Source organism: Coenobita brevimanus, chromosome 94 (genome assembly GCF_032717465.1).
Source record: "Coenobita brevimanus isolate Jiangsu-jjx chromosome 94, ASM3271746v2, whole genome shotgun sequence".
Lineage (NCBI taxonomy): Eukaryota > Metazoa > Arthropoda > Malacostraca > Decapoda > Coenobitidae > Coenobita > Coenobita brevimanus.
Genome location: NC_137047.1, coordinates 4,715,436 through 4,737,287, shown reverse-complemented (window position 1 = coordinate 4,737,287; position 21,852 = coordinate 4,715,436). Strand labels below are relative to the sequence as shown.

Genomic DNA, 21,852 nt, shown 5'->3' with positions numbered 1-21,852 from the left:
TATATATATATATATATATATATATATATATATAGATGGATAGATATAGATAGATAGATATAGATATATATATATGGATATATAGATATACAATAAACCCTCTATAATTCGGATTAATTGGGGGGAACTCTATGTCAGATTATCCAAAAATCCAAATTATTGGAACTCATGCTTGCCCCTATCCCCAAATCACACCCACGCTCGCTAAGACATGGCTTTTACACAAAAACATTGAACAGTACAGTATATTATTACTTTATACTCACAGAGTGCACATTACAATAAATAAAATAGTGTTAAACTTTGATAATGAAGTCTTGCAACACAGTTGTAGAGTACAGTACACTTAACTGTACCAAAGGCACTGTACAGTTCTTAAAAATTACATTTATTACTACACTTATCACTACAAAAACTGTTCAAGTCCACTTATCACTGGAACCCTTTTTGGATCTGCTTTGCTTAATTTGAATAATATCCGAATTAAAATTATTTGTCTGGTGGTCAAAAAAGACCCTAATTAACCGATTTCCGAATTATTTGGGTTCAAATTAGAGAGGGTTTACTGTATATATATATATATATATATATATATATATATATATATATATATATGTGTGTGTGTGTGTGTCTAGATAGATAGATAGATATACTGTATATTGTTATCATCACGAACTTACAAAGAAGAACAGGGACCAACAATGAAAGCATATTGCATGGTTATCCATCAAGTTTACAATCACAATGTGCTTCACTCTGCAGGCCCAGAGAACCATACAGTCATATTCCGGTTGAAAATCATCTACAGGATGAAAGTGGTCATCCTGATGTAAACCTGAGGGGCATGATGAAAACCCATGACTAGACAGTATAACAGTTCTTAGACACACCATTGATAATGCCACAACACCAACACACCAACAAAGAATATAGGGAAATCTGTTTTTAGTTTGCCTCTCAAAATTCTATACAAGTTAAAAGTGAAGTGTTATAAGTATTTACCTCCCTCTATACCTAACCTTTACATTAATTTTTTTAACAAGCTTATGGGAATTTAATACCCATACCGTCTGATGAACGATTACACTACAGACATTTACATATACATAAAAAAGAAAAAGTCAACTGTGTCTGGGAGATATAGATCTAATCTTTTATGTAAAAAAAAAAAAAAAAAAATCTAATTAAAGCTGTGAATGTGTGAGGTCTAAATAACAAATTGATTAAAACTCTAGCTACCATCACGCACAGCACTTCCTATTACTGTATACACATACAAACACATTTGCACATAGTTTATGCAATATAACATTTTATACAGAAAAAATGCTTGCACACACACTGGGGTTGGAGATGTGTAAATAATATTGTACAAGAAAATCACAGAATAGGTAATTAGATAAAGAATTAACTAAGTGTAATGAAATATTTAAAGAAAACACTTGATATTATTGGGAGGAGAATGGAGAAGAAAAGAGTACAGTTACACTCTCATGGTCAGAGCAACTCATTATTTCATTCCAGCTACCACTAGATTATTAGCTATATCCAGCTGAGTGCAAGTCATAGCAGCCTAAGAGTGTTACAACAGTTACAATTTAATAAGTCCCAGTGAGACAAGAGTTTCACCTATACTTACTGCAAAACTGAAGGTAGGTAACTCCAGCTGCACTTAATGGAATCCAGTGTTAAAAAAGCTATACTCCCTAACTCCCATCAGCAACAACATTCATCTCTTACCTCATACTTAAGCTTTACAAACACACAACAGTATTGGATTTTAATTCCTCTGTTGTTTATCCAAAGATACAAAAGTGAGCTGAAGGCCTTAGGAAACTTTTTTTTTTTTCTACAGTTATTAGAAACTTTTTTTTTCTACACTTATTAGTACTGTATTACAGAATTGCATTTTATTTTTTTTTATTTTGCAACTTATTGGCTAGGAAGTGGACGGAGATCTCTGGAGTGGTGATGCAAGACACCACTTTTAACTGATCACCTGCGTAGCCAAAACAGAAAATGATATTGTTAAATTTACTGGTATTAGTGAAGCATAAACAAAAATATGCTTAAGGTATCACAGGTGATATACAGGCTGTAACTAAAATACAATATTATTAGTAAATCCGATTAACTATGACAATAGCTGAAGAAAACTTTTGCTTTTTCTCCATTAGAAGTTAAATAATTCAACAGCATGATATATGTGAATCAATAACATTTAAAAAAAAGGAACAGTATTCCCTTCATAAGTACTGTATGTATCAGGAAAATAATATTCTAATATATAAAATAAATATATAAATATACAAAAACATCTACTACACATTGACACTATGCTATAACAACAGTAATAAATATAAGTGCTTTTGAAACAAAGGATACTGCTTTAATCCAAGGCTAAAAATACATCAACAGTTTCTTCACAATCTGACATGAATTATTACTAGTGATTATATGTTGTTGGATGATCAAAGACTTGTGAAGGGACACCAAATGTGCACGAGTGCTGAGCTTCATCCCTGCAGTGACACAATATGCCTTTTTGAAGGTCACATACCAGTAGGTTTGCCCTTTCAGGAGTACACAAAAAGTGCTGTATGGTATACGATGTAACAGGATTAAAGTTTACATGTTTCTAAGTTTTCAAAAATGATGCAATTATACCATTCAAACAGCATTAACTATGGTATATTTTGAAATCCTTCCTGACTTAGCACCAATGTTTAGAAACGTGAACCACTGAAAAGGTCAATACCCATTTCTATGTGTAACTGAGAACCAGAAACTCTATCAGGAGTCTAGCTCTGTTAGGCCCAAGTTCATAAAGTGATATTTATCGTATGATGCTATAAACTGGAATACATCTTTGATTCCTGATGGGTTTCTTATTCTGCTGTTATATCACTGTGATATGTGATGGAGTGTGCACAGAAACAATAACATGCCTTTTGAAACTGAAAGTCATCAGTTCCTTAAACTATCACAAATGCTAGGCAACCTTTATTTACTACTGGCTTGTTTTACAAGTGAACTGTGTTTCTGTGATTAGTTCATTCAAGCAAGTCTGTGTTTCCAAGACCTGACAATAAATCAAAACTAATCCTTGCATTTTGATTTACCTACAAAAGAATATCAGAGGACATTTTTTCATTTCAGTTCTGTATGCTAGCAGCACAAAAAACAAAGACAAATACCCCACACAAACTAACCCTTTCCAACCTGCAATAAGTCCCTTCCAGTTACCATTAAAATCCCTCCACTTAAAAACGGGACCTTGTTTGTACCCAGCAGCATCCCTAAAACCCTTCCCAGTACCTTTCATTTTCTTGCTAACAGCCCCCAAATTAATCTCTGTAGCTTCTTTCCACTCTTCCCCAACCTCTTTCCAGACCCAGTCTTTACTGCTTCTGAACCACCACAAAAACATGGACACCTGTAAGCATGGATGTCACATGTTCTCCTCCTTGTACCTCTGGATCAGAGTTCGAAGTGTGCGGTTGGGTGTCAGTGTGAGGTGTGGGAGGCGCTCATTGGTCATGGGGCTGGTGCGCTTGCCACTCGCGAGCCACGCCTCCATAGCCACACGCTCGTATGTAAAACCATCTGAAATTCAGGAGTGCCTGAGTAAAACATGGCTGATAGTTTCAACCAAAACTGGAGAAACACATAAAATGGGGAACTTGGAGCTGCAGTGACTTTTACTGTATATTTAAATATATATATATATATACATCCATCCAACATACAATATATATATATATATATATATATATATATATATATATATATCCATCCATCCATCATCCAATATATATATATATATATATCCATCCCTCCATCATACAATATATATATATATATATATATATATGTACATCCATCCATCATCCAATCCTATGTTTGCCCCATGAGACACTAAGAGCCCGGGGCTAGGCAAGTTGGTCCTGACATTTAAGATGAGAGTGACCAGCCTCACTCATCCCTGAGTGGCACTGTGTGAGCAATAAACCCCAACCACCCTTCGGATATAAACCTTCACCAGCTAAATCCAATTGGAGTGCTGCAATTACCCACTAAACCACCAGGTACCATAATTTGGTTATATGGTTACCACCGAGCGTAGTAAATGGTTTCCTGGTGAACAGGAAACCATTTGGCTTGTCACTCAGTGTAGAGTCACCCACAGGCAGAAGGAACAGGAAAGAATGAAGAAAGGAAAGACAAAAGAGGGAGTGTAAAGTCACCTGTAGGCAGAAGGATGAGGAAAGTGTGACGTAAAGAAAGACAGAAGAGGAAGGAAGGAAAAGAGGGAGGAGAGGAAAGGGCAGACACCTAAGAGCAGCACTACATCGAGTGAGTGGATGGTGAGCACCCCCACCTACCACTTTATATATATATATATATATATATATATATATATATATATATCTTGTAAATCTACAAGCAAAATCAAACAAAACAACACAGCTAATAATAATAAGCTAAAAAAAGAAAAGTGGATGGCATAGAAGAGAAGAGGGGCCCGACAGCAAAGAGAAAGCTTACCTTCATGTAAAAAAAAAAAAAAAAAAAAAAAAAAAAGCAATATAACACATGAGGTGAGGAACAAAACAAGTGGGAAATGCACCATAAAGTAATGGATAAAGGAACCATAATACATGAAAACAACAGAAGGGAGTATGCACATTCAGAGTCAAACCAGCACAAAGACCTGGAGCCAAGACAAAACAACTGAGAAACACAAAATACAATAATGGGTAAAGGAACAGAATACAGGTACACAGCACTGCAGGGCACAGGCAAGAAACACCAGTCAGTGTCTAGTCACCACAAGGACCTGTATCCTTGACAAAAAACTGGGAAACACACAATACGAAAATGGATAAAGGAACAGAATACAAGAAAACACCTCAATCAGAGTCTAGCCAGCACAAAGACCTGGATCTATGAGAAAACAACTGGAAAAGACATAACACAATAATGAATAAAAGAACAGATTATTAGCAGACAGCATAGCAAGAGAGATGGCACACTTTGTGTCTCACTAGCACAGAGAACTGGATTCTTGGCACAAGAGAATGGAAATGGACAATACAATAACAGATAAAAGCAACAGAATACAGGCAGACAGCACAGCAAGAAGGAGACGGTGCACTTCAGGTCTAACCAACACAGAGAACAGGATGCTTGGCAGAACTTGAGGAAATGAAAAGAAAAAAAAAAGCATGACAGATACAGAACACTCAGGTCTAACCAGCACAGAGAACAGGATCTTTGATGAGCTCCTGGGTGATGGGGCAGAGGAATTCATCTGGAGGTGCATTGGGGGCAGTTTGGGTTTTGGCCTGAGGGTCCTGTGCTCCTGCTTTGCTCACCAGACGCAATATCTTGTTTCTGTGGCCAAGAGCATCTGTCATGGACATGAAAAGACTGAATTAAGATAAGCTTCTGTGAATGGAAATCTATAACGTAATGTGATTAATATGCACAAGGGGATGCTTTACACAAGATCCACAACCATAAAATATAGCTGTTGTTGTTGTTGCTCAACCCAGTCCATCTGACCAAGCAGAACCATCGACTGTAGGTAAAAAATTACCCTTATATGGCTGTCTCATGAGCTCTTTATAGTTGCTCCTATGATGGGTGCATGGTGCTGAGAACTTGATGTACAACAGCATGAGTAAATCCATCTTTGACAGTAAGGGGTTTGGAGTAAGCACAACAGCCTTATAAGAACTGATTATATATGAACTCCTGGATTTCTTGAATCTGATGGCAACAGCCTTCATACCTCTGATGGTGCATTCATTTATCCCAAATAAATTAGACATAAAATGGGTCTTCTCTCGACTCTCTATCAACTGTAAAATCTCGTGTTTTCTTGTCTGGCACTTTTTGGTTTTCCTTATGGTTGCAGTGGCATGACAGCATGCCTCAAGTATGGTACTGGGAAAGCATAGTGGAAGAAGTTCAGGGAGCTCTTGCCTCTCCTGGCATTGAGGGGGCTCTCCCTACGTGCTAAGGGGTCTTTGTATGCAGCGTGTGTTAGGAGTGTAATGCTGTATGGCAGTGAGACCTGGGCAGTGAAGGAGGAAGACATTCGCCGGCTCAGACGTACAGAAATGACAATGATTAGGTGGATGTGCAGTGCGTCCCTGCGTCCAAGGCCTGGAGGGGCTGGGTTTACAATGGAAGAGTTGAGAGGTAGGATGGGACTGGAGTGTATTGGTGTTGTGATGAGGAGAGGTAGATTGAGGTGGTTTGGACATGTGGAGAGGATGGGGGATGATAGTTGGGTGAGGAAGGTGAGAAGTGTTAATATTGGGGGTGGGGTTATGAGGGGTAGACCGAGAAAGACATAGGACGAGGTCATTAAGTGTGACCTTAGGGTTAAGGGACTGAACAGGGAGGCTGCAATGGATCGTGCAGCATGGAGAGCCGCCATTAGGTGACCAAGGCCGACACATGCAAGCATGTTGGAGCCTTTAAAAACGAAAACGAAACGAACCAAAAACTGAAGAATACTGGAGCTCAGTGTGGGAAGCCACCAGACCACATACATGTTTACACATAGTACTGCCACAGGTGGATTTTCTACAATCTTTGTGAGATATACAGCAATATCTGCACTGTGGCAAGCAATCTGTAGTTACAATTACTGGTAGCAGGTTATTTCAATAATTGTTGAAACAAACAGCATTAATTTAAACCGGCACTGCAAAAGGCAGCTACTGTCAGGGTTACTGGGCAACTGCAGTTTTATGTTCATCACACAAGTGAAAGTGTTGATAATGGAGGTTATCTCTCACCTTGCACAGAATTTTCCTATGATGAGGAATGTAAGTGTATAAAGCTACTTCCAGAAAATTTACAAAACAAACTGAATGAAAGATTACTATTAATACATATTGCAAAAGCCAATCCTCCATCAAACTAGTATCATCTTCAACACACACTCCCTAAAAGATCTCTAAAAGGATTTTGGAGGCAGTAATAAGGTAGCTACTTACTGAAAATGAAATTCAATACCTTCAATCCAAGTCTGACCTACCAACACCAACTATTACCTACCAACACCAAGTTTGTGCTCCAGTACTTCATCAGTGATGGTCAACAGTTCACGGCCATCAATAGCATGGGAGCGGAAGTTATGTGAGTACTCTGCCAGACCCTGCTCCACCAGCCACCCACACACATCTTCACTGCTCCAGTCTATAAGCTGCAGAGGAATTAGCAATATTACATTATGTAAGTACTGTATTAAATGTGTTAACCTAGTACATAGAAATATTGTTTGATAGCCAACAGTTCACAGCCATCAACAGTATGGAAGTGAAGTTATGTGGGTGCTCTGCTAGGTCCTGCTCCACCAGCAGCCCACGTACATCGTCACTGCTCCAGTCTATAAGGTGTAGGAGAATTAGCGATATAACATCATGTAAGTCATATCACAGTACTGTATTAACCCCCAAAGACTGCAAATCTCCCACCCTGACTCGCATTTCATGTCCAATTTCTCATCTTTCAGGAAGATAAATTCTGGTCTTATAGATTTCAAGAGCTTGAATTTACACACCTGAAAATGTATATTTCACTCTTATATGTCTTTGAGAGAAGTGAAGTCAGTGAATGTACTGTGAGGATGGATGTGGAGGATATGGAAATAATGTGAGTGCATTTAATAACTTGGGTAGTGTGATGAGTAAGGATGGAAGTTGAGAGGGTGAAGTGCTTGAAAAAGTACAAGGAAGAAAGGTTGCTGGTTCCTTGAAAGCAGTGATAAGAAACAGGGAAGTGAGCATGGAAGTGAAAAAGTTACTACACTGTATATGACAGTATTGTGATACCATCTCCAACGTATGGAAGTGATGCTTGGACCCTGTTAGAGGGACAGAAGTCAAGAGTGAGAGCAGTGGAAATAAGTTATTTGAGAGGAGCCTGTGGAGTCACATGGAGAGACAGACTGACAAATGAGGAAGTGAAGAAGCGTTGTGGTGTGGATGTGACAGGAAGCGTTAGGAGAAACACACTGAGGTGTTTGGCCATGTGGAGAGGATGGAGAGTGAGAGACTGACGAGGAGAGTGTATCCTGGGGCGCACGGGGGGGGGGGGGGGCACCGGGCCTGGGCCCCCCCCTTAACTTTCGGGGTTCTATAAAAATATATATATAATTATTTTGATAACAGCAAAACATGAAAAATTGGCAAGTACAAACAAAGAGTAACACATGAGCCAGCAGCTCCCTGACTCTAAACCTGCATGTGACCTCCCTGTAATTATCAGTTTACCTGATCTCACCACTACGGGACCCCCTTAGAAAATTTCTGGGTGCGCCCTGAGTGTATCTGAGTGAGATGGAAGGGGGAGAGGAAGGGGAGGCCAAGGATGAGATGGAGGGATGGAGTCGAGAAGTATATGAGAGAGGGGGGTGTGTGAGCTGTAAGCAGGGCAGTGAAATGGCGGGGGAGAGGGCAACATGAAGGCAATTTGTTTGTGGCCACCCCTTATGAGATTTTGGCATCTGGCAATAGATAGATAGGTCTAATGGTTACCGCACTATCGACCGTCAAAAATGTAAAAAGTCACCCTTAGCGTAAGAACAAAAATAGGAAAATTTTTGAAAATACATTATTTCTGCCAAATAACCATACAGAAATCAATACATTGGGGGGGGTGGCATATATACATCGGGGGTAGACATATTGTAGGGGGGGTACATACAGTCATTGCTTTACTTGCTGTTTACACATTATTTACAATTCCACTTGCACTATTTTACTCAACAGAAAGATCGTAGTCACTCTCTTTCAATTGTCAGCCCTTTACCTCTTTCCACACGAGGTTTAGTAGCGGGTAAAGGTCACAGGGCCCTTTGCATGGGGGTAAAAAGTGGCTGAAGTTAGCAGGAGCAAACAGACGTACCTTCACCTTGGAAGATGACCGTGAACTGATAGGGGTGGGCCGAGGTGGCCTACCTAGGGAAATGCATTACTGCCAACGTCAGCCTCTTGACAGCTGCTAATATATAGCAGTGAAATGATTGGCAGGAAATCTAGACAATACATTATAAATTAGGTAGTTCCAGGTGAATGTAAATATCACTTAGTCTTCTCCCTTCCCTCCTTATATATATTTTTAGTACAAGAATAGATTATACGGCATATTTCAAGGGGAAATAAACAGCGAAAATTAGCGAACGAATGCACGTGAGGTGTTGTCAGGTGATAATTAGCCAATTCCAGGTGTATGGCACTCTCACTTACCTTATTTCTTTTTGGTATATATTATTTGGTATAAGAATAGGGCATAGAACTTCAATGGATGAAATCAGTGGAAAATTCCAGGGAAGATTTACTTAGCGCAGCACGGCCGGGCAGGCGAGAGGAGAGGGTAATGGAGGGAAGGTAGGGAGAGGAGTCAAGAACGGGGAGAAATGGCTAAATTTTCAACAATGGATGGGAGTACAGATGAGATTAGGAGTGCTGACTAGTGTTGGACATTAGCAGTACTGATAGATGATACAAGCTACCACTTGAAAGCCCAGGGGAATTCAAAATAACACAGAATCGCAAAAGTGATGCCCCGCGGTATGATCCCTTGCTCCCAAGCGTCACAAAAGTGACGCCCCGCGGTTAAGGTTAACAGTCCTGTGTCTGGTAGGTCATAATATAATACCTTCCCCCATATCTTCTTTGGCTGGCACCTTTGAGCTCTCTCATCCATATTCATGGTGTTGACACTCTTCACTCACTTATCCTTCCCCATTCACTCTACATACCCAAATAATCTACACTGCCCCATTCTCAGTACATTGTGATATAAAGCAACCCACTTTTTCACTACAAATAACTCTGTCCCTGAAAGTTGCATTGTTTATCGATCTAGCCATTCTCACCTAGGTATATTCCTGTATCCCAATGTCAATTCCTTCACTGGTCATGTTTCACTTCCATAAAACATCATATTTCTCAAACAAGCAAAACACAGTCTGCTCTATGTGGAATGTGAGATACTCTTCATTGTCAGGAGAGGTAACAGTTCCCTGAACTTCCTTCAACCACTTCCACATCGTACAACAGAGCTTGCCTCTGTTCCATCTCAGCACAGATCTTAACACTTACATAACAAAACTCTCCCAACAACAGAACTCCCCCAAAGACTCCGCTGATGCTTCTCCAAAATTTTTCCAAAACTGCTATACTAACCTGGCTGACCCCGCAAAAAAAAAAAAAAAAAAAAAAAAAAAAAAAAATCAATGTCTGCCACTTTTGGCAGTCTGCCTCACATACTGCTACATCTCTTTGGTACTAACCCATTACATACTGACTGATGTCAGCCAGCGGGAAGGGGTTAAACAATCTCTTTGTCATTCATTTTCTAACATTCTGCCCACATATTCATACCATCTCAGTGTTTTTCGGTTCATCATATTCATCGACTCCACATCACACAGCATACTTACAGGTTCAAGATTTACGTCAGAGATGACAGAGTATGAATTTTTTTAAAAATCACTACACTTTAATCCAATGTTCAAACCACTCATTCATAAACCTGTAATCATGTAAGGCTAATAAATGCTGAAAAAAAAAAATGAAGAGAGAAGAAGCCACTCACTTTAATATTTTCCCTGAATCTCTGTGAGGGGAACCTGACCAACTTCTTGGTGCTCCCTTGCTTATGTCCTGGTACTGTTGGTTGCTGCTGCTGTTGTTGCTGTTGTTGCTGCTGCTGCTGCTTAAGAGCAGCAGTAGATGCTGCATCAATCCGCCAGACATTAACTGCTCGGTCACCGCTGCCAGCTGCCACTAATGCTCCATCATCACTTAGAGCACAGCATGTAACATACCGCTTGTGACCTTCAAGCACACCCACAGCTGTCAATCTCATCTGCAGACAATAACAGATTTACATACTGTATATCATCCTCTGATCATCATTATCATCATCATCATCATCATCATCATCATTTTCCCACTCTAAGGTGGGATGAGGTAGAGTTTAAAAAAAAAAAAAAAAAAAAAAAAAAAAAAAAAAAGGACAGAATGAGACACACAAAGTTTGCCTATGTGAATGAGTCACACTCCTTACAAAAATTAATAAAAACAACAACAATAATAATAAAAATAATAATAACAATAATAATAATGTAGGCTTGTACCCAAGGAGTGGTTGGGGTTTATTACTCACATAATGCCACTCAGGGATGAGTGAGGCTGGTCACTCTCATTTTAAATGTCAGGACCAACTTGCCTAGCCCCGGGTTCCTACGCTCCTTATGGGGTGACACAGGATTGGATGATGGATGGATGGATAATAATAATAATATTAACAATTATAAAGTAACAAATTTTTGTGTTCTGCAAATGTAACTTCAATGACTTACTTTAAATTACCAGTAAAAATTGTTATGGATGCTGAATAATGAATGAAGGAACGAAGTGATACAGGTATTGCATGTATTCATCATCATCATCGGCAGCACCCTGAAAAGGTCCATCAAATGACACGAGGCCTCTCCAGTCCTTCTCCAGATTGACCTTTCCTCACGTCTCACCTTTTGTCAACATGCTGGTTTCTCTTTCATCTTTCCACATTCACAATTCCTCGATTTCCCATCCAGTCATTATATGCTTTTTTCTTTTTCACAGCTCATTTCATTTCATTCTAAAATGCAGCAACCCCACACACTATCTTACATGCTGCATGAATTTCTTTTGGAACACTTTAAACCAACCAACCAACCAACCAACAAACACACACACACACACACACACTTCCCACCTCTGCCATACATTCATAACCGTACCTACCCAACGGCTTCTTATATTCAACACGTTTAGTCTTCCTCCTACAGCAATTCCACTCTCTTTCCAACTGCTACTCCCTTCTGTCGTTCATTACCTCTGTTTACCCATCACATGTACACTTTTAACTCTGCCATAACTACAGTATACAGTGGTTCTTGACCTGGCAGTGCAAGGGAGGTCTGTTAGGAGAGCAAGGCTGCTGTCCTCAGAAGTGGTGCATCTTTTGAGAGTAGAGAAAACAGTAAGGCTGTACCTTTTATAACCTTTGTGATGCAGTTGACCATACAGCAACATTTAATTTTATGTTCTCGGAGCTAATTTTAATATGATGTGCTAAAAAAATGGGCTATATAACCATTATTATATACAGTAATTCAATTTATAATAGTGCATACACTTCATTTTGTGGTATGCTATTTTGAGGAACACCTGGTGCCAGCAAGCAAGTACAAATACTGTTCACACTTGATGATGCTACAGTCGCGGCGGACGAGTCTGAAGGTCTCATTATCGTATCCTGCCAATCTATCAGTCAACAGTGCATCTGATTTCGTTTCATATTATACACGAATATATTACACACAAATATTATTATACATGAACATATTGGAGCGACACAAGTCAAGAGTGAGAGCAGTGGAAATGAGTTATTTGAGAGGAGCCTGTGGAGTCACATGGAGAGACAGACTGACAAATGAGGATGTGAAAGAACATTTTGGTGTGGATGTGAATGTGATAGGAAGCGTTAGAGAAACGCACTGAGGTGGTTTGGCCATGTGGAGAGGATGGAGAGTGAGAGACTGATGAGGAGAATGTATCTGAGTGAGGTGGAGGGGGAGAGAGAGAGGGGAAGGCCAAGGATGAGATGGAGGGATGGAGTGGAGAGCTATATGAGGGAGGGGGGAGTGAATTGGGAGCAGGGCAGTAAAATGGAGGGGGACAGCGTGACATGGAGGCGATTTGTTTGTGGCCACCTCGTATAAGGAATTAAGGTGTCTGGCAATAGACAGACAGATAAATAGAACATATTATACACGAAATCGAACGCACTGTTGATGGGTAGGTTGCCAGGGCACGATAATGACACCTTCAGACTTGCACGCCGCGACTACAGGCGTAGAGTTACTGCAGGGATGGGGCTCACACACACATATATACAGTCAGTTTCTGCTATCTGTCAGATCGGTGTGGAATAAATCGACAGAATGATGAACCCAAAGTTAAACCCAGTTTCACAATAATGACGGCAAAATTCGTTTATACAATAACTGTGGTGGACACATATGACAAACCTATGCATACACAGTCCCTCCTGCACTAGCCAACAGTCAACCATTTGAGCCAAAATGGTCACTCAGCATTTTCCTTTGCTGTAATTGTCTCCCTTTTGTTACATTTCACGCATGCAGGGCCACTGAAACACCACTGCTATCGCCACATAACAGTGCAGGTGCACAATGAATAGTACAGTATGAGATACAAGTGGAGTGGTAACTTTTCAGTATGTGAAATACTGCAACTTGTGAACTGGAAATCTTGTCTGGCAAAGATGCTACCCCTAGTGCTTCTGAAGGTGCTGAGAGGCAAGCCTAAATTTTTTTTTTTTTTTTTTTTTTTTTTTTTTTTAAGGGTTATGTGGTCCTTGGCTCCCTCCCTAACCCCACTGAACCCATGTTGTCAGCCTCAACATACAATAAATTATTAGGCAATGAGTTCAATTGACAACTCCATCACATACAAAGGCATGACTGTACATGTCTTCTCACACATCTGAGGCTATTTTTTTTTTTTTTTCACCAGTTTCCAGCAACTAATGGAATTAATTAAATTGCTGGTTCTGGCTCTTGGTTAAGCTTCCAGTCAATAATGTAAAAAACAATCAGGGTACATAATGGCTGACCTAAATACAGTACTGCACAGCGATTCTTAAGAGAGGAGGCCTTAATTTTTTTTAAATAAACAAAGAAGAATCAGAAGCTAACAGCCACCAAAGCTTTTTCTTTCCACATAAAACCCTCAAATAATATCACCAGATGGTAACCATATAATCAACTCACACCTGTTCCCTGCGTCGACAAAATGGGTTGGCAGAGAATTAGTGCCCTTCCCCATAAAACAACTACCTCAGAGTCAAATGGCCACCCATTACAGAATTACGGCATATGGCTATAGATAAACAGAGAAGATATAATATTGTACTCATTTATTTTCAAACATGTGCATGAATTCCCACCTCAGGGGTAGGGATCCTTGGATTTATTGAGCTTTTGGCTTATAGAAACCAGATCTCTCTCTCTCTCTCTCTCCACACACATACACACAGTAACCCCTTGGTTACAGCACAATTAGTTATAGCGGTCTTCATTATCACTGCAAGACGAAAATCTGCACTCCTGTCCTTACAGCACATTTTTTGCCCCCAAAACAATGTTATCGTGCACCTGAGCCGGTTTCTGCCGACAATAATGATGCAGTGTCTGTGGTTTCTGATTTTTATCAACATATCAAAAGATATACAGTATTTTGTTCTTTTACAAATATTACTATGATGGTCTGTCTGCTCTTTTATAATCTCAATAAACCACCAACAAAGACAAATAAAAACACACTTTTGATAAGAGTTTTGATTAAACCTTAAAAAATGAGGAATACACACTAAATACTTTTATTCATCTTCAAAAAAAAGGAAAGCCTGCCATTGGCTGATCACTGGGTCCAGGATGATCAAGTCACAGTCAGAGCCAGCAGCATCAACACCATTATTTATTGCTTTAAACCTCTTTAATATCAATGTCTTTTGTCCGCTTTATCTTTATACGGTAGGCTATGCCATTAGGAAGCATTTTGTGGTCTAGCAGGGGTAACAGAAAGTTTTTAGTAAGGAAGTTGGCGTCAGGTCAGTGTTCTGGTTAACAGGATTAGGCTTACTATAATACATTAAAGGCCCATATACACAGACTTCATACACGCAGAAGCCCTAGGTTAACACTTCAGTCATGCATACCGAGGAATCACTGTACACCTAACTCATTCTCTCACACACTCACCTTTTCAACTTAGTCTCAATCAATCCACACATGTCCACTCTTGCACCTTCAAGCATCTGCACAATATTCATTTCCTTCACTTCATCATCTGCACTCCTTACACTCCTTGTCACCACCCTCAGCATGACCCTAGTTCAGTTCTCAGTTGTCAACTGATAATAACGGCATAGATTTTTCTTGCCATGTAAACTGAAAATGTGCATACTGGACCCGCATAGAGAGTATACTGTAATATGAGAATTTAATAATATGTACTTGGAGTTAGTAATGACCTCCAGAACAACTGTAAAAATTACCATTTTCAGAACAGCAGGGAGATCAGCAGGTTGACTGCTATGACACAGAAATTTATAATGAGTTTCTAGGAACAGATAAACATCCATCCATCAAGATGGGTTCATCATATTTCAAGAATATACACACACACATGTGATGCAAAAAAAAAATTTAATTGAAAGTGACACTGAGGATAATGTTAGAAGAGGAAAATTGCATGTGGCACAGAAAAAGAGTGAAGCAGTACATTACTAAGATAGAAGGCAGATGATCAGACATGTGGCAGATGATCAGACATGTTTGGGATAGTGAGAGAGACATATATGTCAGGCAATAGACAGATAGATAGATCGAGAGGCATATGAGAGCAAAGCACCCTGAGGTCAGTTTTGTCAGGGCCAACTTGTCAGAGGGTTTCCACAAGACGTGAGGCATCAGAGATGATGATGATATAATCAGTGACTTTCCTTGCCTAACTTATGAGAAACCTGGCATCTGCCAAATACAGTACTTATAACTCAAGAATCCTCAGACAGGAATGAAGAGAAAAATATATGCTAGGTATAAAATGGAGGGATAAAAAGGGTGACTATTAGGTAAGAGAACAAATGAAAGATGATTATCTTATTCCTGTAAGTACAAAAACAGAAATGTACATGGGCATGTCACATCCTTCAGTGGAAAAAAAAAAAAAAAAAAAAAAAAAAAAAAAAAAAAAAAATGAAGATTTGCTAGGACTGAATGAAACAAGTTCATCAGCCAATAAATCAGAAAGAAGAAAGATGGGAGAAACATCAGGCTGGCATGGACTGTCCCAGGCTGCTGCTGCTGGGTTACTTTCAGTCATTATTGTATAAACATACTTCCCTTTCATTACGGTATGAAAACTTGAAAACAGGTTTCATACTGTACTAACAAAACGTTTAAAACAGAGTTGCTACTACATTACTAGTAAATGCATTAAAGTACTGTATGTATTATATACTTCACTCATTCTTTATTTTGTAAAGCCATGAACTAACAACCTCACACTTACAGGATCCCATAGCATCACAGTCTTGTCCCCAGAAGCCGATGCCAGAATAAGCCCATCAGCGCTGAATCGTACACACATTATTGGTCCTGAGTGGCCATACAGCGTGTGGTGTGGGGAGATAGTGGGGGTGGTATCTCCTCCCAAAATCTGGCTCTCAATTTCCACAACCCACAAATGTAGAGCTGTATCCTGCCCTCCTGATGCAAGAAGGTACTGCTTCCCCAGAGCACTTGTGTCTGAGGAAAGTTAGAATAGTGACTGAGTAAATTATAAAGTATGTTATGTGAATTACACTGAAAATCTATAGCTGATAACACTAGTGTTAAATAAATGCTTACACATATCATGGGATTATGAAAAGAGGCATGTCACGTACTTCACATGAGCCAGACATGGTAAATAAATAACAGAACTACCAAAAAAAAGGCACTGTGGTGGCTTGGCCATGTGGAGACAATGGAAAGCGAGAGACTAACGAGGAGAGTGTATCTGAGTGAGACGGAGGGGGGAGGAAGAGGGAGGGTGAGGCCGAGGACAAGATGGATGGATGGAGTGGAGAGGTATATGAGAGAGGGGGGTGTTAGCTGGGGGAAGGGCAGTTAAATGGCAGGGGACAGGGCGACATGGAAGTGATTTGTTTCTGGCCACCCTTTACGGGACTGAGGCATCTGGCAACAGATAGACAGATGGACATTAGCCAAACTTACAGTAATGTTCACTCCAGAACTAACAAAAAACTTTACAAAGAAAATTAAGAACTCTACATGCACAGGGCCAGATGGTTCAGCATCCTGCACTTGAAACATTTAGGACCACACCACATTCAGGCCCTCACAAACATTAGTGACTTTTTAAGAAGCAAACTGTAGCATTCCCAACATTGGGAAACATGGAGCAATCATCACAATACTTAATGTCAACAAAAGCCCACCATACCCTTCTTCATAAAGACCCACAACAATACTTAGTACACCATCAAAAAGAACCAAATGCTTGAATCTTAATAAAGTCACACCTCACTTTAGCCCAGCTCCTTCACAGTATAGCTTTAAACCACTACGCTCCATAAACACACTACTAACCAACTTCCCACAATATGTATCTGACAACATCAACTCAGCATGACTCGCACAATGTACACTACTTACAACAACAGTTACTCGTGGCAGCAGTAGTAGAAGAATAACTCTGGTCTGTCTACAGTAGGTGAGTACCCCCACCAATGGCAGGCAAGCAATTGCCACTGCGGGGCCATCTCATTACTTTGAACTGATGTTCCCTTATGGTAAACAATGCCTTGCCACAGCAAGGGGCAGAGATGAGAGTGGAAGTTTGGTTTTGGGGTGGATGCTGCATTTGTATATCTCCACCCAGTTAACAGGGGCATCATATTAGGCTCCACATCACTTCATTATTTGGTTATATGGTAATTACCAAGTGCTGTAAATGGTTTCCTGTGTTACAGGAATCCATTAAGCTTGTCACTTAGTGTACAGCCACCTGAAGTGAAGAGAAGACCAATAAAAAGTGACAGGATGGATGGAAGAAATAGGAAGAGAGGAGGACAGACACAGAAATTTGGTTAAGATGAAGGAAGACGTAAAACAAACTCTGTGTGTGTGTGTGTGTGTGTGTGTGTGTGTGTGTGTGTGTATGTGTGTGTGTGTGAGAGAGAGAGAGAGAGAGAGAGAGAAAGAGATGAATCACCCGTACAGAAACCATCAACGTATGGTTCTTACTTCCTGATGATGTAATATGACCACTGCTTCCTTGATTTGGGCGTTACACTTCAAACAGATGTGGCTGAGTTTTCTGCCTAAGAGTAGTGACAGTGTGGCTAGTTATTCAGGTTCTAGCCTGACTTTACTCCCATGTTACAGCACCTCTCAAGGTCGGTGGTTATCATCCTTCTACTACTTACTCATGTGTAACTTGTATTTCATATAAAAACAAGTCATAGTATATACAACGCATTAACTATTAAAAACTGTACCCTATAAAATACAGTACATAGGGTACTGATATACTATGTAACATTCACAGAACTTAGAAAACATGTCATGTATGCTACACCTATGATCCATTTCAGTTAAATCATTCAGCTACCCCTCTCTACACCCTAAGTATGTTGACACAAAGCAGAAAATGAGGTTGTCCAACAATCATTAAAAATGGTATAAATATAAAGACTCTCACTCCATCCTATCTATTAGGCATTAATGACATGCAGGGATACATGCATAGTTCTCTTTCCCTAACACAAAAGAAAAATCAGTTGTTATGAAGCATGTAAGAAAGCTGCAGTCATTAACCCCTTTTGCCCGGGGCCCAGGACATAATATTTTATTCTAATACCATATTACAGTACAGTATTTCATTCAGCTTAGGAAGACCTCTTCAGACTGTCAGGGTTAACCTGTCTTGATCAAGTACTGTATCAGCCAGTCTTCCACTGCATCACATTTATTCCTTCCTGCAAAGTAAACGAATACAATGTAAGACTAACCATCCTTGCCAATAGATGGGCTGAAGTGTAATGAGGCAACCCCAAGGTCATGAGCCTCAGGCCTCATGGCCAGGGGAGCTGAATGACCATAACGTGCATCCCATACTCGTACCTCCCCCCCACTGCTCCCAGTGGCCAAATAACTGCTGTCTGGGGTGAAACTTGCACTTGTCACCGTTGACTCATCGCCACACATTCGTCTGAAGAATGGAGAATAATGAATTTGTTTATATGCTCCAGTTGTCAGCAATGTCTAAGCAACCTTTGCATTCCTTTTTACTTTTTAGTAATCCTTACTTCTTGAAATAGGTCGGTAAAGGTACCACTTTATAATGAAAGTAAAGGAAGTCAAAGTTATTGAGCGACAGTGCATTATCTCTCTCTCATATTTTTTTATACCAAACACTGAATTTTTCATATAATTAAAAAAAAATAGAGCCAGGATTCCAGGGGCTTGAATGATGAGTGATGGGAAGCATGGCCCATTGGATTAGGCAAATTTGGGTTGTCTGGACATTTCTACTCACCCTACCCTAGGGTGGGAAAGGAGGTCCAGATGATGATGATGATGATGATGATGATGAAAAAAAAAGCTTGACTAATTATACAGTAATATATATATATATATATATATACCTATCTATTGATATATATATATATATCTATCTACCTATCTATTGCCAGACGCCTCAATCCCGTTTGGGGTGGCCACAAACAAATAGCCTCCAAGTCGCCCTGTCCCCCGCCATTTCACTGACCTGCTCCCAACTCACACCCCCCTCTCATATACCTCTCCACCTCATCCCTCCATCTCATCCTCGGCCTCCCCCTCCACCTCACTCACATACACTCTTTGGGTGCCTTTGTTAATAACAGTATCCTGTAATTTATGGATCATTCCAACTTCTCATCATTACAGAACCCGATGGAAGCTAAAACAAGACATGTCATGCCACAATTGACCCCCTCTCTCCATATGGCCAGAAGAAAAGTACTATATATTGCTTCACGGAGGAGCAGATGATAATACAAGAGCCATATGCTCTTTCCATTTACAATTTTAATGCAGAAGATCCCAGAACAGTCAGAGATCCTACCACAAATACAAGGTGTGTGAGATTGAGGTGACTGCAACATGGGCCATCCACAGTACAGTGTCAGGAAAAATTATCAGACATACCAGTCACACCATGTAGCTAGCAAAGAGGATAAGGGAGACTGCAAGAAGGGTGAGTAGTGGGCCAGCCTTTTAACAAAAACAACACCAACAGCGCAGGACATGGAGTGAGACAGTTACAAAGTGACATGCAGGTGTACAGCAAAATGATCATAACAAAGGCTAATCTGAAGTGAATAAACAACTGTTATCTAATTGACAGTAGGTGAACACATATGCCTGAGTACATGGAAGTGAGGTTGGAATGAACAACAGACAGTATAGAACCATATGACGGACTAAAAGAAAATGTTGAAAAGAAAATATGGCAACAAATTATGAAAAGAATAACCAGACAATGGAACAGAAGTCTTGCAGTCGTAGGAATTGGGGACCACCCTATCAGCCGCCACTTTTTCTTTGTCTACCCTCATCTCTTCCTACTTTCTCCCATTCTTCCTGTCACTTTTTATTACTCTTCCATCCACTTCAGGTGGTTTTACACCAAGTGACAATGCCAAAAGGCCTCCTACTAACCCACAAAGCCATTTTCACAAACCCTGGGTGTTAACCATATAACCAAAAACAGTTCAATCCCAAGTTAACTGGGAAGCTTGGGAAATTTACCAGTACCTTCCCGGTTACTTTATTTTTCTAAGATATCTTGATTTACACACCATACCCTGGCATTTGGCAGCGTTATGTACAAGTGGGAGTAAAATTCCAGTCAGCGAGTATGTCGGATATCAAAGCAAATTTCTCCATAAGATACTGAAGAAATGCCACAGATACATTCCAGACTCAAACCTAAACTCTCATATACTTTACTCAATCAACAGAGACTGAAACAGAAACACCATAGGTAATGTTATTATCCTCATAAACAATACTACTGCTAAAAATGGGAACATCAAACCATCACATGCTTGAGGGTAGGGTGGTGGGAGGAGTGTGGTGTGTGAGAGATGCTTCAGGAAAACTGAAAAGTAGGCAGCTGGCAGCACCTCAAGCATAGGGTGGGGAGGGCAGAAGGGAGACAGAGAGGGGACATGTGGGTGGGGGACAAGGAAGGAGACAAGACAGTCAAACAGCCCAACTCCCCCCCCCCCTTAGTCTCACACACTCACTCACTCTCACTCATTCACTCACTCACTCTCACTCACTCACTCAATCACCACTCTCACTCACTCACTCACTCTCTCTCATACACACACACACCCACACACACATGGGAGACAAGCAAGAAGGTGGGGGGAGAAGGTGCATGAATGGAAGAAGAGGAAGGATAACCAGGGGTGGGGGAAGGGCAGGAGGACAGAGAAGTGTGTCAGGTGCTGAGTGTGGTGGGGGATGGAGGAGGGGCAGGGGAGGGGGGAGGAAGGATGAAGGAGGGAAGAAGAGAGGGGATTGAGGGGAGGACGGGAGGACTGGGACAGCCTCCATTTCAAACCTGGGGCAAGGAGGGGTGTCAGACAGGAGAGGCAACAGACATTCAAACAGATTCAGATTTTGGGAATGTTCCCCTATTTCTTGTGTTCAGTCTAGCTTAAGCGCCAGCTGCTCACTCTGGATAATGGGGTACGGGGGTATTTATCCTTATACAATGGCTATATCATTGAATTGTAAATACAATACCACTCGCATCCAGAGGTGACATTAACATTTTCCAATCAAAACAACCTACATTAAACACTTACCCTACAGAGGTAGCTTACACATGATTGCAGTGTCTTGCAGTGGTTGCAAATGCAGGTCCATTTTGTTAAATATTATTCATTATTTTATTCATTAAACAGTGGAAAAATAAACTATAGAAATCTTAAATCTTGAGCATTTATTGGTGAACTGATGAATTTGAAGAAGAAGTGTTATACAGCAGAATTACCATGATTCCCCTGTTCTCACAGTTGTGTATACAGCCACAGTCCACCCATTTATTTCTCACCTGACCGCTGTCACTCCACCCCTGACTCGCCATTCAGCTGTTTTCCCAGAAACATACAATAAACAAGTAG

At 40.3% G+C, this 21,852-nt stretch overlaps 1 protein-coding gene across 1 annotated transcript; it reads right to left on the bottom strand.

Annotated features, from left to right (window-relative positions):
* Positions 1–3,324: 3,324 nt before the first annotated feature.
* Positions 3,325–20,386, bottom strand: LOC145412980 (WD repeat, SAM and U-box domain-containing protein 1-like). Its single transcript, XM_080282803.1, has 7 exons — positions 20,379–20,386; positions 18,682–18,881; positions 16,176–16,411; positions 10,624–10,896; positions 7,078–7,225; positions 5,258–5,413; positions 3,325–3,606 (listed from the first exon to the last, which is right to left on the bottom strand). The coding sequence occupies exons 1-7, from the start codon at positions 20,384–20,386 to the stop codon at positions 3,452–3,454; spliced, it is 1,176 nt and encodes a 391-aa protein (XP_080138929.1). The 3' UTR covers positions 3,325–3,451.
* Between the last annotated feature and the right edge of the window lie 1,466 nt (positions 20,387–21,852).